This window comes from Musa acuminata, chromosome BXJ3-6 (assembly GCF_036884655.1).
Source record: "Musa acuminata AAA Group cultivar baxijiao chromosome BXJ3-6, Cavendish_Baxijiao_AAA, whole genome shotgun sequence".
In the NCBI taxonomy this organism is placed as follows: domain Eukaryota; kingdom Viridiplantae; phylum Streptophyta; class Magnoliopsida; order Zingiberales; family Musaceae; genus Musa; species Musa acuminata.
In genome coordinates this window covers 18,381,362-18,396,322 of record NC_088354.1, presented here as the reverse complement: position 1 = coordinate 18,396,322, position 14,961 = coordinate 18,381,362, and the positions used below count along the sequence as shown (strand labels likewise).

Below are 14,961 nucleotides of genomic sequence, written 5' to 3'. Positions count from 1 at the left end.
AAAACAAAAAATATCAAAACCAATCACCGAAACTTAGTGAATACAAAAAAGAAGAGAAATAAATATATATATATATATATATTACTATTTGATAATTATATTATTTGGATTAATCTTTTAATTTTGTCTGATGAACAACTTAATTATTTATTTAGTTAATACAATTTCAATAGTTATATTAGTAACTAGTCTATTGAATATGCAACTAAAATTTATCGACATATACATCGATAAGATTTTAGTAAATTCTAGGAGAGTTTCTTTATAGAAAGTTGAGAGAAAAATTTATCATTTAAAAAAATAAATTAAATAAAATCATCAATCGTGTCAAATCCTTTTGAGACCTGAAAGTTGGTAAGTAATGTTCCACTTTCCTAAAGTGGCATATTGAAATAACAAAAAAATCAACAAGTCAAACTCCCATCAAATTAAGTCATCGTCCATTTTGTTGGAAATAACAAAAAAAAGCTGCTAAACCCTTTCGGTGGAAATAACTTCCATTTTGTTGGAAATATTAAAAAAGAGGCTGTTAAAAGGAAACTCGCTGATTCTTTTGACGGGAATCCAGTGCGGGTCGATGTTTATAAAAACATGTTTTTGGTTTCTTAATCAGATTAGGCCCTCATCATGATAAGACAAACAATGGTAGTTTTCTTTCCAACTAAAAATATAAAGTGTTTCTTAAAACAATGTTGCTAAAAGAATCATTCAGTTCTTTCAAACTTGGGAGGACTCTGCCTCAACGTCGACCGACAGATTCATGAGAAGGAACGCATAAACAAACGCAGAGACAGACAAAAGCGACTCGATGTTTGATATCATCATTGTCGAGGTTGATGTCGGGATGGTAGGTGTTCATTCTGGATAGCATATAGAGAAGCACAAAAAAAATCTTATTTCAGATTATTTTTGGACATTTGGTCGGAACAGAGCTCCCGTACATGAGAAACTTGCAGCCACAAGTCAAAGGAATCATCACACGGAGGATTCAAGGGCTCGATTCCTCACGAACCTCCAAATTTCAGGTCGCGAAGGCAACCGCAGAATGGAGTTCTTGCTCGCAGTCTTCCTCGTGCTGCTTATCATCTTGAACCACTGGCTCTCTGGATTGCATGTTTGATCATTCGTCAAGCACCTGCATGGATTCGTGATGATGCTGATGCCATCGGGGTCAACATCCAAGCATAGGCTGCAGCCATCACTGGACATCTTGGTTGACAGATGCATCTTGGAGTCTGATATGAACTCCCATTTTGACTGGGTGTCGCTGCAGATGATTCCAAGCCTGGCTGGCTTCCCTGTGCCATCAGCTTTCAGACAAAGGAGCTTATCCTTTAATGTCAGAGTCTGCTGCTCTGTGTAGCTCCAAACATCTGATTCATCACAGGGGCCTAACTCAATTGGTCCAAGCAAAGATGTCCTTAGAACACACAGCCCAGTTGATGGATGGAAGATTATGCTGTACGGTGAAAGATCAGAAAGACCTGGACCTGCATCGAGGAATCTTACAACTCTTAAAGCAAGTCTTACATGAATGTATCATAAAGCAAGGAAGTTACTCATACCTTGAAAGGGAGATTTGATGGCTTGAATCCTCTGCAACAAGCCGGAGTTCCTGGGCTTGGACCAGTCCCAGGTCAGCAACCCATAGGTCTCATCCATGGCAAGAACACCCTGCCTGATGTAGTAGCTCCCCTGCAAGGTCCACAATGCCCAGTCCAAATCCAGTTCAGCTGCAACCCCCATCATGCATCCCAGGTACCTGTTGTCGTTGACATTTGTGCCTCTCTGGTCCAGTCCAAACTCGCTCAAGAACAGTGGCCACCCCTGGTCCAGCAAGAACCCTGCCCTCCTCATCACGTTCCCCGCTACTCGCCCACACACTTGGTTAGGGTTTCCATTCGCCCAAGCCTGGCCGTCGGAGAAGGCGTACCAGTGCAGCTCGAAGACGAGCTTCCCTTGGAACGTTAGCTCGACGGGCTTCTTGGAGAGGTAGCCCAGGTCGTTGTCGAAGCTGAGGCCCGACAGTATGACAAGAACGTTGGGGTTCGCCGAGTGCACTGCTTCCGCACCCCTTTGCATGTACCTAAAAGCACAGCACAACGGGGAACATGTAGCATTGTAGCCGTCGTAGTACATCTCGATACATTATGACCTTTCGGTACATTTGTATACCTGTACCATTCAGTAACGCCTTGCTTCGGACCTCTGAGCTCGTTCCTCAGGCTCATGCCGACTACGTTGGGCGAGCCGTTGAACATTGTGGCCATCTTTGTGAGCCCCTTGATCCACTCTTCGGCGTCGAAGTACTTGTCGCCGAAGAAGCCATTGCCGTCGAAGTTACTGCAGCACCATCCGGGTTTGCTGATGTGGTTATCTAAGATCACCATGACGTTGTTATCAGCAAGATTGGACACCACGGCCTGCTCGTCAGGATTCCAAGTCAGATTGGCACTAATTAATGGGTTTATGATAAGGGCAGATGCAATAATCGATGTACTGCACGTGGCTTCAACTTGTCGTGAACCTCTCCCTGGAGCTTATCCATTATTGTCATCGTCGTGACTGGATAAGATCACTGCTCTCGTAAATTAATGAATATGAAGTCGACTTGGATCGCTTAGAGACGAAAAAGTCGACAGCAGATACGTTTTTTGTGATTGGATGGCCTAACCTTGAATGCCTGGATGAGCGTGAGGTTGAGAAGATCTGGGTTGTTGACTTGGATGGCAGCGATGGACTCCATTAGGCCGAGAGCCTGGAAAGACTGCCGGACGGTGAGGCCGGCCAGGGAGTCGTTGGTGACCAAGAAGAGAGGCCAAGTGAGCCTAACGCAGTTGAAGCCCATGGCGGCGATCTTCTTGGATATGGTGTCCAGTGGCTGCTTCCCCATGCCCTCCACCACCACGGGCTCCAGGTGGGACACCCAGTTGACGCAAGCTAGCTTAACTCGCAGGCCGGACTCATCGACGATCCACCGGGAGCTCGACGAGAGGGGCAACGCTGATGAATTATGTGCCAGCTTGCACACGCTACCAGTAACAAGCAGCACGGTGATGCAAGGAAGGAGGAAGCCGAGCCTCATGCTTGCGGTTTGCTGTTCGAGCTTGTTGCTGTGGTGGTGAGATTATATAGCGTGTGGACTGCTGCAGCTGCTTTAAACAAGTAAAACAAGTGCGGAGGTCGAGAAACTTGAGGCTTCCAAGTCATTTAAGCTGTCCACTTGTGGAAGATGCGTATGGGATCGTAGCTTCATGTCATGCTCATCATCTTGGTGAACTATTCCTTCCCTGCAGTTGTAAGATTTGGAAGTGTTGAACTGCACTTCAAGCATTGGATTTTTTCTTGCCTTGCCGCCAATCCAACACTTTCCCTTCAGGGAAATGGAGATAAGTCCATCTTGTATGTGCATCAGCCTTGTAACATATTGATGTGACTGTTCTTTGGTATAATATCTGCTCATGTGATCTCATTAGGAGAACAGCCTATAGTATTCCAGTTCAACGTGGTCTTCTCTCCCTCTAATTACCCATTTGCAACACAAAAAAGATTATAATGATCTCAAAAATTAACAAGGAGTCCCTCCAAATGATGTCAACCAAGATAAACATCTTCGTCATAAACTCATCCTTAGAGTCAACACTTGACACGGATTTATGTATGCACTGTGCATGTCATCGTACGTAGAGCAAGTTTAGGCATAATGTCACTGATCTGTTTAAAGATTGAAGCCGTGGGATTCAACTACAAAACCATGTCGGTCTACCTTCACAATTTTATATATGATGCGAGCAGTGTGTTGCGTGGAAGTGAAGTGATCGGTTGGAATATTGAAAGGTTAACAGTAGGAGCAACCCTAAATGAAAGAAATGCCACAAGAAGTTGGTATCTGAAGTCAACATCGGAAGGCATTGCAACTCTGTAAGCAAACACCAACTCTGTAATTAATGCACCTTCCGTGGAGTAATTGGCTTACTTATCCCTTCCATTCTTCTTTCTTTGCCTTTACCAGAAACATGGAGTTGTGGTTTCATCATCTTCTTCTTCTGCTGCTGCTTTTTCTGCTTTTAATCCTCTCATTGCAATCTGGTGTGAAGCTTAGAATTATGAGATTGAGATAGGCCTTCAATTCTGAGTTAAAAGTTCTCAAGGGTCTCCAATTTAGCTGTCATGATTGCCGAATGAAAACAAACAGAAGAACCATTTGTTAGCAGCCCAGCCAATTATGTTGAAGACAAGAATGCAATCATGAGCGCAATATGGAGATCCAAAGCCCAGTAAAACACCAGAAACCCAAGTGTCAAGAGACTAAAAATTGCAAAGTTGCAAGGGAAGAGACTAAAAATGCCATGTCAAGAATCAAGAGAACAATCGAGGAAGTCAATTAAAATTTAAAACCCAGTTTAATTTTACATCAGATGTGACAGAAATTGACTTAATTTATTAGACTAAAATAGATATATTATATTATATTAAATTAAAATATTTTGATAAGTGATTTAAGCCTATCAAGTTGATGAGCTAATTATGCATTATGACAAACATTACATATACTAGCAAGCATTAAAGCATCATAAAAAAATTAAAAAAATTATTATTATTATTATTTTTCATATTTACCTGAAAGCAAAGTAAAAAAAGATTTTAACTATTCTAACATTCATGATGTAAGCAAATAAAATATAAAGATTTTGGTGATGAGAAACTAAGAAGCAGATAGAAGAAGTACAATGACTTCTTATCGTATTAAGCTAACATCTTGTGTTTTTATGCTGGGAATGAAATGTCACCATGCCAAGACATTGGATCAACAAAAAAAAATCTTTAGTGGCCATCAACCATCACTTCCTATGGGAGTAAGTCTAAAATGCACTCACAAGAAATTAGATGATAAATCCATAGTAGCCATCAATAGTTTCTTCTCAAAGGAGTTAGAGTCTCATCAACCATTCCCGTTCATCCTGACAAACCAGAAGAAGACATAGAATGAAGAATCCTTAGTCGACATCAACCATTTTTTCTCAAGGGAGAGAGTCCAAAATCAACTGAAAATTCCCATCACTCACTCCTAAACGTCCTTGGGAGAACACAACACATCGAATGAAATATCTCAAGTAACCATCAATCACATCCTAAGAGAGATTGTCTAAATTGGACTGCAAGTCCTTGACCTTCTTTTGGGAGTTGATATGGGTGAGTAAATGAGATAGAATGAATTATATGTCCCAAAATGATTTACATCTCTGCATATACATACAAGCAACTATAGTAATTTTGCAAGTCCTGAATTAATTATAGTTTGTTGGTTCGCAATATATTTGAAATCACTCGAATCAAGGGACCTTAGTTCTTTTGTATGATTGCCTGAGATTGAGGGGTTGATATACATTCAATTCCGATTTACCGAGATATCAAGAAATTCAATTGCTTTTAATTTATTCTGATTTGAACTTTTAGGGGAAAAAAAATTGAATTTACACAAATGAAAGATATTTTTAAAAATTAATTGAAATAGTATATTACAGAGTAAGAGAGAGATGTATATTAGAAAGAATTCATATTTCACAAAACCATATTACAGAAAGTATGTAAACTACATATATAGTATTTTTCAATCATATTTTTATTAGATCACCAAAATATCCCCACCAAAAACAAATTGCTACATGCCAATGTAACTTTGCTTAGTTTGTTTTATTCTAAGAATTTAAAAGGACATTTTTAGAATTTAGAGAAGAGAATAATTTTACTTAGTAATACAGTAGATATCTATATATATACAATCATATCTATAATGAAAAAAAAATACTTATGTCATAATAAACTGCTAATCATCATTTGTTATGCAGGATTTAAAAGCTATGATAATTTTTATCTGGTTTAGTTTTCTTTTCTAAACCTTTACCTACATATATTTTTCGACGGTTTTAATATCACAACCGACATACCCGTCCCGCACCTCCAACCCCCAACTCGCCCGAACATAAATATCTCAATGTCCATCACTATCTAACATACATCACTCAGAGTAGACGAGGTTTTGCAACAGCCACCAGTTCTTCGATACGATGCATCGTTATCCCGAAGACTTCAGTCATGTCCATGTCTTCCGTCGTAACTCCAGTGGGGAGCTCCCAATCGAAGCTATGGAGGAGTTGAGCCAGTGCGATCTCCACACTGGCGGTGCCGAACGTGATGGCCGGACAACCTCGTCGCCCGGCGCCGAAGGGTATCAGCTCGAAATCCTGCCCTTTGAAGTCGATGGAGCTGTTGAGGAATCTTTCGGGCATGAACGCGTTAGGGTTCCGCCACGACTCCGGGTCTCTTCCGATTGCCCATGCGTTGACGAAGATCCTCGTTCTCGCTGGGATGTCGTAGCCGTCGATCGTCACCGAGTTCATGGACTCTCTTGGGACCAGCACCGGAGCAGGAGGGTGCAACCTGAAAGTCTCTTTGATCACGGCTTTCAGGTAGTGCATGTGAGGGAGATCGCTCTCCGACACCGTTTCGCGATCGCCGACGATGCTTCGGACCTCGTCTTGTGCCCTCTTCATCGCTGTGGGATTCATAAGAAGCTCCGTCATTGCCCAGTCCAGTGTGATGAAGGTGGTATCAGTGCCAGCTGCAAACATGTCCTGCACAGGATTGAAGATTTGTCAACGATCAAGAAAGCACAATTTGCAAAGCATCATTATACGACCAATTAATTAACATTTGGTGACATAGATATATATGGTGCATGAGACTGAAGAGCTTACCAAGATGACAGCCTTCACGTTATCCATTGTGAGAGGCATTTCCGAGGACTCATTCTCCTGCACATCAAGCAACACGTCCACCAGATCCATCACCTCCTCCTCCTCCTCCTCCTCGCCTCCCTTCTTCTTCTTCCTCCTCCTCCTCCTCTCCGTGATATGATCTTCTATTATCTGATCAAAGAATTCATCGAAACGGCGAAACGTCCCCTCTAATCTCTTCTTCAACCCTGTCACCGCATTCAGCCAGTCTAGAGAGGGCATGAAGTCCCCGACACTGAAACCCCCAAGCAACACCTGGTACTCGTGCAGCATGCTCTGAAACCCGCGCTTCTCGTACTCTCCGCCCTCCACGAACTCCCTCCCGAACGCCGCGCGGCAGAGAACCCCGTTGGCGTACATGCCCAACAACTTACTCAGATTCACCACTCCGCCGCCGGCGGCGATCCTGCCGAGCATGCAGGCGACTTCCGCGGCCCTGGCGGGGGCGTATGACTCGACCCGCCGGGCGCTGAGAAGCTCCACGATGCATATTTTGCGGACGTGCCGCCAGTACGCGCCGTAGGGGGCGAAGGCGACGTCGGTGCAGCCGTAGAAGAGCTTCTTGGCGGCGTACAGAGGGGGGCGGCTGGCGAGGGCGAGGTCGTGGGTGCGCAGGGCCTCCTTGGCGACGCGGGCGGAGGAGACGATCACGGTGGGGATCTCGCCGAGAGTGAGGTAGAAAATGGGGCCGTACCTGAGCGCCAGGCGGTGGAGGGAGAGGTGAGGCAGGCGGCCGAGCTGGTGAAGGTTGCCGATGAGCGGGAGCGGAGGAGGGCCAGGCGGAAGCCTGGGGCTTCTCCCCCTCTTCCTTGGCAACCGAGCTATAAGCAAGAGGAAGATTAGCAGCGTTAGAGATGCTACGAGCAGGAGCTGCACCATGATCGAGCGGTGACAAGCGGTGGGGGGGAGGGGAGGAGACGTTTTAATGGGGGAAGGGCACAAGAGATCGCACGTGTCGATGCACGGCTCTGACAGCAAGGATTTCGTTGATCAAACTCATCCCGACCACCTGCCCTCACCATTTGATAAAGCTCAATTATTGCCCTCGTCCGACGGGATACAGCCACTGTTGCTTTGTGGAAAATGGTGACCACGTTACATGATGAAACGGTAACCCGCCAGGAAAAGGAGTCAGATATTCTCAAGGTTGCCTATTATTTGTACGTGAACTCCAACCGATTTCAATCCACACAGGATTCAAATTTCCGTCACTATTCTACTAAAAGTATTATAACAATTATGATTATCTCACACGTAAACAAATTTGAAGCCAATTCAAATCTCTATCGCAAGCTGAAAGTGAAGTTATTCGGTAGTCTCCTGTAAAATTAGAGCATGCATCTTATTCGATAGGTAAGTTAGTATAGTAATCAAGGATTCGAGAAGAGGTGGTCACCAACCCAGCATTAATCCCAAGGCTTACCCTGCTTCCTTGCATGGCTTATGAGGGAATACTTAGACATCGGCGTAGGTGAATAGTTCTGCACGAAGAAGGTATCATATTACATGCTCAGGAGTTACAAGGGGCTCAAATGACACATGAAAGTTGTGCACAAGAGCTTCCCTGCAACGACTGTTCAATTGCAAAGCTTGTTAGAAGCGATTACGGACTGCGTCCTGCACCAATTGGATTTCTCACCACAAATCTGTTCCATTTAATAGCACATTTATGGTTTCCATCAACTCTCTTTACGAATGCCAATGCAACACGATCATCTCTGGCCATGTCGAACCTGACAACCAACGTCCTCGGACTCAGCCCACTTCATGGCCCATTTAATTCTTAGTATTAGCAAACAAAAAAGAAATGTTTTAAAAAAATAAAAAATATATTAATGATAAGTATATCCCGACTTAGCTTGGGAAGCAAGAAAACAAGCGACCGGGCTTTGGCTAGACGCTCCCCATATATCGAGACAAACAAAGCCAAGTGCTTCGGCACCACCAGCACCTAGTCTGCTTACGCACGCAGCAGACTCACCCTACCTGCCTTGTTTGCGTAGCCCACGACATGACTCATGGGTCCCAGTGAGTCTACATTCGTGGGTAAAAGGAAACAGTTAAATGAACTGCCGTCCTGTTGACACCCGAAGCACTCTGCCGCGGTGTCCGAACCAGCATGTTGGGGGTTCTTTTCCCGCCCAACGCTGCCTGGTGTTGTGGAGACCAGCTCCTCCTCACTTCCTCTTCCCCCCCCCCCCCCCCCTCTCTATTTATAGCCAGTGTAGTGTCTGGCTCAGCTGCGGCTGGCCTCGGTGCTGACTCCTGAGAGCTACGCTACCCAGTTGGGAGGAGCGTATGGCGAGGTACGTTTGATGCTGGTGGTAGGCACACTCATTATCTTTCAGCATAAGATTGTTTTTGCGTTCGATTGAAAGAGAATCAATCATTTGGCTTGATTCTTGTTTTTCGATAATAATTTGCGGGTCACTAGACCGCATTGATGATAGGCTTTTCAAACCTCATCAATCTTGATTTCGAAAGGGTCGAGAGGGAAAAGAGAACCTGTTGTCCTTGATTTTGTGCGTTTTGTCCTATTGGGCGTCGATTTTCTGTTGAGGAGACAGGGGCTTTCATTGGATTTCTGATCGATTCTTCGAAGGAGTGGCTCTTTGATCGCACCTGTTTCATGTTCTTGGTCCTTTTTTTTTTTTTTTCTTTCTTTAGTAATTAATGGAACTGAAATCATTATTGAAATAGCACTTAAGCGTGTTGTGGGTTTGCTTTAGTTTCCCTTTTTTGAGATTAGGACCCGAATTTGGGATCTGGGACAGCCGATAGTAATTGATTACAATGATTTCCAAATTGAGCTCTGTGTTGTGGAGAATGTGGCATTTTCACATTAGGCAGATTATAATCTTGTTCACATACATAAATTAATATGGGATGATGATAGGTGGGATTCGTGGATAGATGAGTCATGAGAATGCTTAAGATCTGGCACTGAATCTATCTACTAGCACAAAATATGGGGTTTGAAAAGAAGAAAAATTAAACCTTTGAAAGAAAAGAGTTGAACAAAGAGTTGGAGACTGTATTCCCCTTCTGCTTTTTGATAAGCAGGGGATTGGTTGTTATAGAAACCTGAAGAAATAAATATCTTAAAAAAAAAAAAAAACAAACTGAGTTGGAGATGGCTGGCAGCAATGGTATCTCGAAAATTGGTTTAGAATGTGAAATCACTTAATTGTAGCAAGACATATCAAGACAATAGGTAAACTAAAGTTTGATTTGATTCATCAAATGAAAACCAATTACAGCAAGTTGTGTGGCTTTAGTTTTGTGTGACTTTGGACCCAAATCTCAACTGAATCAACCTTGAGACAAGTCTCTCTCCTTAAACAAATTTGGAATCCATCTAAATCATCTGTAAATGGCCCTCTTGAACATCCCAAAATCTATTCCTAAATGCTTAATAAATTTTCAATGTCAATCTATATCTAAGAGATGACCAATCGCCACAAGACAACTGTAAATTTTATCATTGGGAGTACTTGAAAGATGTAAAATAATGACGAGCTCGGATTGGACTACGATAAACTAAACTAGTCCAAAAGCAAACTTGTCCTGAATCACATGATTTCCTACAAAGGAAGTTTGTAAAATATGATTAAAAATAAACCATATTTCAATTACAGGAGTTTGTACGTGTTGTGGCATGTAAATGTAGTTTCTCTTCTTTTTCTTAGACCTGTGAAATAGAACTCTTTCTAAAGAAATTGTTTGTCAAGTTTTGCTATACTTATTCTTATTACTATTGGTAGTCTGATCCCTAGAGAGTTACTAGTGAGTAACTAGAGATCAGATTTAAAGGTTCATAATGAAAGAATTTCTAATCCTGTGAGAGTGTTGGATGTTGTGACTTGAGATTATATATTTGATTATCCAGCTGCGGAAATCAATTTCAAGTATCATCTTTGTTTCATTACACCTACAGTAATGACAAAAAAACAGAAGATTCCAGCTACTTGGGGCAGGTTGCATGGATTTTTCTCTCTTGACCAATACCATTTGTTTTGTCCTATCTGCATAACTAGTAAACTTTTAACTGTGCCAGTTACAGAAATCAGGTATTCAGTTGAATACAATGGTTTAAACAGTAAGATGGTGTAAGAGGTATTCTGAGGATGCTAATAAATGTTAATTGATAAGAACCAGCATGAGTAGTATGTCTTCTCTACCAACATCTTCCAAGCTGGAAACTTTTCTATGAAATAACTTCTTTTTGATGCTTAAAGTGCTATGATTCTTGTTAATTAAAATGTTTTAGTAATCTGGAACATCAAATTCTATCGATGCTTGAATTGCTGTGATTCTTGTTAATTAAAATGTTTTAGTAATTTGGAACATCGAATCCTTCAGCTGTTTTGGTTCTCTTTCATTCACTAATTTATTATCAAGTCTGCTTAACAACGTTGTTTTCAGGTAATTGTTGTATTGAGATGTTTTAGGTGCTCTATGGAGCATATTTAATTTTAAACCAGATGCAAACTTAGCCGAGTGGTTGCTTTTACCAATAGAAAGCTTTTGAACATTTACCTTGAATGTTAGACATGTTTATAACTTCATCTATTTACCATAACTAGCCTTTTTTATCTTTCATTATATCCTTGTAGGACATGGCTTATCACTGGTAGAGGGATTGCAAGGAAAGTAAAGAATGCCACCTTTTCTGACAATCAAATCAAAGATATAGGGGTAGAAGCAAATCGGGAGTGCCCTAATTGCAAGCACCTTATTGACAACAGTGATGTGAGCTTTTCATCTGCAATGGTTATCATTTCTGCTCTTTCTGGTACAGTTATATTTCTTGTGATGCAGATTCATGAGGTTTTATGTTCATCTAAGATTTTGGATCTTTGATCATATTTGTCTCTTCTGGAAAGAGATACCTATCTGCCTGTGAATTTGACTTCAATGCAAGTGGCATCCAATATTGTGCTTGTGAAAGTTAAAGCCATTCCAATTGTTGCAGTACACACCTATTTGTATAATGCATTATGGTATTTGGACCTTTTTTAATCTGTTGGTTTCCTTTTTTTCTAGTTGATGGTAGTTTATAAGTGTATATTAATGATGCCAAGATATATTTTTTTCCCAAAAGAGGCATGACCTTTTTTATTTATTGTTCTTTAACAAATTATTTCTTCCCTTCTAATACTTGGCATGTAAGGATTTATCATCTATGCCTATGAGTTTAATTCCTTTTCTTTAAGTTTTATTCTTCAAATTGTAGGGAAACTTCGTAGGTAACTGGTTCGTAGTGAATATTCCTTTGCTACATTTTGATCTTCTGTTAGGAAAGAGTAGCAGTCTCTTTTCTTTCTTTGATTAGGATTTGAAAGTTGTAAGTCATTAACAATAAGTAGTTCTACTTCATTGAATTGGAGCAGGGTAGATATAATTTTATATGTATGTGAGGTGCTGTGTGTTGCTGCGGCTGTGAGAAAGTCGAGTTCAGCAAGGTGCTTACATAAAGTGTGTGGATCAACATGAAAAGAGAATTACAGGTGGAGCACTAAAATATGACTAGAGCATGAGTGTGTAAGATCATAGTATTGCCTTGTGGCATGTGAGATCAGAGTGGTTGGTGAGAGTCTGCAGTGCTCAAGTGCTGTTTGTGAGTTTGCGTTAGGACCAGCCAAATGGTGCTGTGAGTCAACAAAGAGGAAGATAAAGGAAGTTTGAGAGAGAGCAAAGATATTGTCCTTCTTTTGTTAATGGTTTTTAGAATTTTTTCCTGCTGTAGACGTTGCTAAACATTTGATTTCATAATATCCTCACTTTTTGCATTGCAGGTAACATTGGATTGGCCTGGACTCCCTGCTGGTGTTAAGTTTGATCCATCTGATGCTGAGTTATTGGAACATCTAGCAGGAAAAATTGGCCTAGAAAATTCAAAGCTGCACATACTTATCGATGAGTTCATACCAATGCTGGAAGAGGATGAAGGAATTTGCTATACTCATCCTGAAAACCTTCCTGGTAAAGAAGGCTCCGGCCATTTTATTTCAACTGTATGATTTTGAAGTTTTAGCAACTAATTTGATTTATGCATTAGGTGTTAAGAAAGATGGAAGCAGTATTCATTTCTTTCACAGGATATCAAATGCGTATGGTACAGGCCGGCGCAAACGTCGAAAGATAAACCATTGTGCTTTGTCTGAGGAACGTATAAGGTGGCATAAAACAGGTAAAACTAAATGTGTCTTAGAGAATGGTGTTCAAAAAGGTTGGAAGAAAATAATGGTTCTTTATAAAAGCGCAAAAAGAGGCTCTAAACCAGACAGAGCTAATTGGGTGATGCATCAGTACCATCTTGGCCCTGAAGAAGATGAAATGGAAGGTCAAATAGTGGTTTCAAAAATTTTCTGCCAACAACCAACGAATCAACTTGGTACATATGCGATAGATCCTGTCAAAGAGGACAATGACATCTTAAATGTTAGAGTTGGTCCAAGAACCCCAAAGACAAATACGCCACAACCACCCCGACTGAAAAACGACTCTCTACATGAGGTTAATGGAGATAGCATGACAATCTTGCAGGGCCAGGTATTGATATTGTTGTTTACTCAAAATAGGTTTATCTTTTTCTATATCAATAAAGTTAGAATAAGCTATTATATGTATCATAATGGCATTGCAAGGCTTGACTTTCCTTTTCATCTTGTACTTTTGATGATTTCCTTAGTTGATTATTGGCATGTTCATGTAAGCACTACAAAAGTTCTCAGTAATTTTAATAATCCATTCTTGTTTCTTAGGAGCAACATCCTGTCTCTGAGGTTCCTCTTTCACCATTACCTGTCAGTCAGCCCAAGGGTGAAGATGAAACCCCTATATGGTGGGCAGGTGAATCGCAAGCTGTTGATGAGATGCTTCCAAGCAATTTTCACGAGTCTTTGCTGTGCCATGAGGTCCTTGATTCATTTCCTCACTATGAGGAGTCGTCTATACATTTGAACTGCACAAACCTTGACTGCAGCAGGAATCAGACAGTAGCTGCCGTCAGCAGCACAGCTAGTGGGTTCTCAGATCTTGATAACATATTGATTGACACGCCACCAGACTTTCAGCTTTCTGTAAGATTCAAAGTTATAGCTTTTATGATCTTAAAAATAGGTATTCTTATATCTTTCTTGTAATGCAGGACTTGCAGTTTGGTTCACAGGAAAGCATAATGAGTTGGCTAGACCGTTTCTAGATGGAATAACAAATTTCTGTTCTTCGGAGGGCCACTGTGAAGACTTTAGTTTTGAGTTGCTATGAATTCATGACTACTGTTCTAAATTGCATATAATGAATGAGAGACAGAGGAACAGCTTACATGAATGCCAACCTCTAATTGACGTTTATCATTATGTTTTATCAGATGAAGGTTGGCTTTTTGAATGCAGAACAGGTATTCTTCCAGAATTTTTGGTGTGGTAGGGGAAGTCTAAAAATCAGAAATTTTGTAATTGTTGTGACAGAATTAGAATGTCTCTGATGAAGTTGTATAAAAATCTATCCAGCATCATAGTAAAGCAACATGTGGTGACAGAATTAGAATGTCTCTGATGAAGTTGTATAAAAATCTATCCTAAAGCAGCATGTCGTGACAGAATTAGAATGTCTCTGATGAAGTTGTATAAAAATCTATCCAGCATCATAGTAGAGCGGCACTGATAAATTTATAGTTCTTCATAAATAACGTAAATTATGAGGTAAAATGTTTTTTTTTAATTCTTTGAGTTCTCATTAAATGCCAGTGCCAATGATTTTCAATTGTTCTTGTTACAATATCTTGAGCACTGGTTCCTTAAATGTATGTCATTTTTGTTCTTATCCAAGGATTTGTCTGCCATACCTAATTTTCTATTGATCTGTAGTTGTTGCAAATTAAATATATTTTATGCATACACTCATAACTTGTATCCCTTTTTGTTGATCATATGACACTTGTGACTGATCATGCCATTTTTATAGTTCGTGTCCGACAATTCTAGTTCATTATTATCACATTCTTGTAGTTGCATGATAAAACATTTCAGGAGCATTTTTCTGTTAAATAACTTGATGTGCCATAGAGGTATGCTTGGCCTATAACTATTGTAGCCTACAAGCTGTTGCTGATGAATGCTTTGCTTTGTCTTTTCTTTTTTCATTTATTGAACCTGTT

The 14,961-nt window shown here is 40.8% G+C and overlaps 3 protein-coding genes across 3 annotated transcripts; 1 reads left to right on the top strand and 2 right to left on the bottom strand.

Annotated features, from left to right (window-relative positions):
• Positions 1-872: 872 nt before the first annotated feature.
• On the bottom strand, positions 873-3,347 carry LOC135639556 (glycosyl hydrolase 5 family protein-like). The gene is made up of 4 exons (XM_065153371.1): positions 2,675-3,347; positions 2,176-2,423; positions 1,566-2,086; positions 873-1,490 (listed from the first exon to the last, which is right to left on the bottom strand). Exons 1-4 carry the CDS (start codon positions 3,083-3,085, stop codon positions 976-978), a joined length of 1,695 nt encoding a protein of 564 aa, XP_065009443.1. The 5' UTR covers positions 3,086-3,347; the 3' UTR covers positions 873-975.
• Positions 3,348-5,817: 2,470 nt separating this feature from the next.
• LOC103974284 (cytochrome P450 71AP13-like) lies at positions 5,818-7,856 on the bottom strand. The gene is made up of 2 exons (XM_009389070.3): positions 6,759-7,856; positions 5,818-6,635 (listed from the first exon to the last, which is right to left on the bottom strand). The coding sequence occupies exons 1-2, from the start codon at positions 7,674-7,676 to the stop codon at positions 6,024-6,026; spliced, it is 1,530 nt and encodes a 509-aa protein (XP_009387345.3). The 5' UTR covers positions 7,677-7,856; the 3' UTR covers positions 5,818-6,023.
• Positions 7,857-9,002: 1,146 nt separating this feature from the next.
• LOC135639579 (SUPPRESSOR OF GAMMA RESPONSE 1-like) lies at positions 9,003-14,149 on the top strand. Its single transcript, XM_065153395.1, has 6 exons — positions 9,003-9,103; positions 11,414-11,549; positions 12,596-12,782; positions 12,859-13,352; positions 13,565-13,882; positions 13,951-14,149. The coding sequence occupies exons 1-6, from the start codon at positions 9,096-9,098 to the stop codon at positions 14,002-14,004; spliced, it is 1,197 nt and encodes a 398-aa protein (XP_065009467.1). The 5' UTR covers positions 9,003-9,095; the 3' UTR covers positions 14,005-14,149.
• The last annotated feature ends 812 nt before the right edge of the window (positions 14,150-14,961 follow it).

Bases quoted from the DNA above. Each gene is read 5' to 3' on its own strand.
- LOC135639556 (XM_065153371.1), bottom strand. From the start codon at position 3,085: ATGAGGCTCGGCTTCCTCCTTCCTTGCATCACCGTGCTGCTTGTTACT. The intron at 2,424-2,674 runs GTTAGGCCATCC...CCTGACGAGCAG, and splicing joins CGCTCATCCAGGCATTCAAG to GCCGTGGTGTCCAATCTTGC. The intron at 2,087-2,175 runs GTATACAAATGT...CTGTGCTTTTAG, and splicing joins GGCGTTACTGAATGGTACAG to GTACATGCAAAGGGGTGCGG.
- LOC103974284 (XM_009389070.3), bottom strand. From the start codon at position 7,676: ATGGTGCAGCTCCTGCTCGTAGCATCTCTAACGCTGCTAATCTTCCTC. The intron at 6,636-6,758 runs GTAAGCTCTTCA...AATCCTGTGCAG, and splicing joins ACGTGAAGGCTGTCATCTTG to GACATGTTTGCAGCTGGCAC.
- LOC135639579 (XM_065153395.1), top strand. The intron at 11,550-12,595 runs GTGAGCTTTTCA...TTTGCATTGCAG, and splicing joins ACCTTATTGACAACAGTGAT to GTAACATTGGATTGGCCTGG. The intron at 13,353-13,564 runs GTATTGATATTG...CTTGTTTCTTAG, and splicing joins TGACAATCTTGCAGGGCCAG to GAGCAACATCCTGTCTCTGA.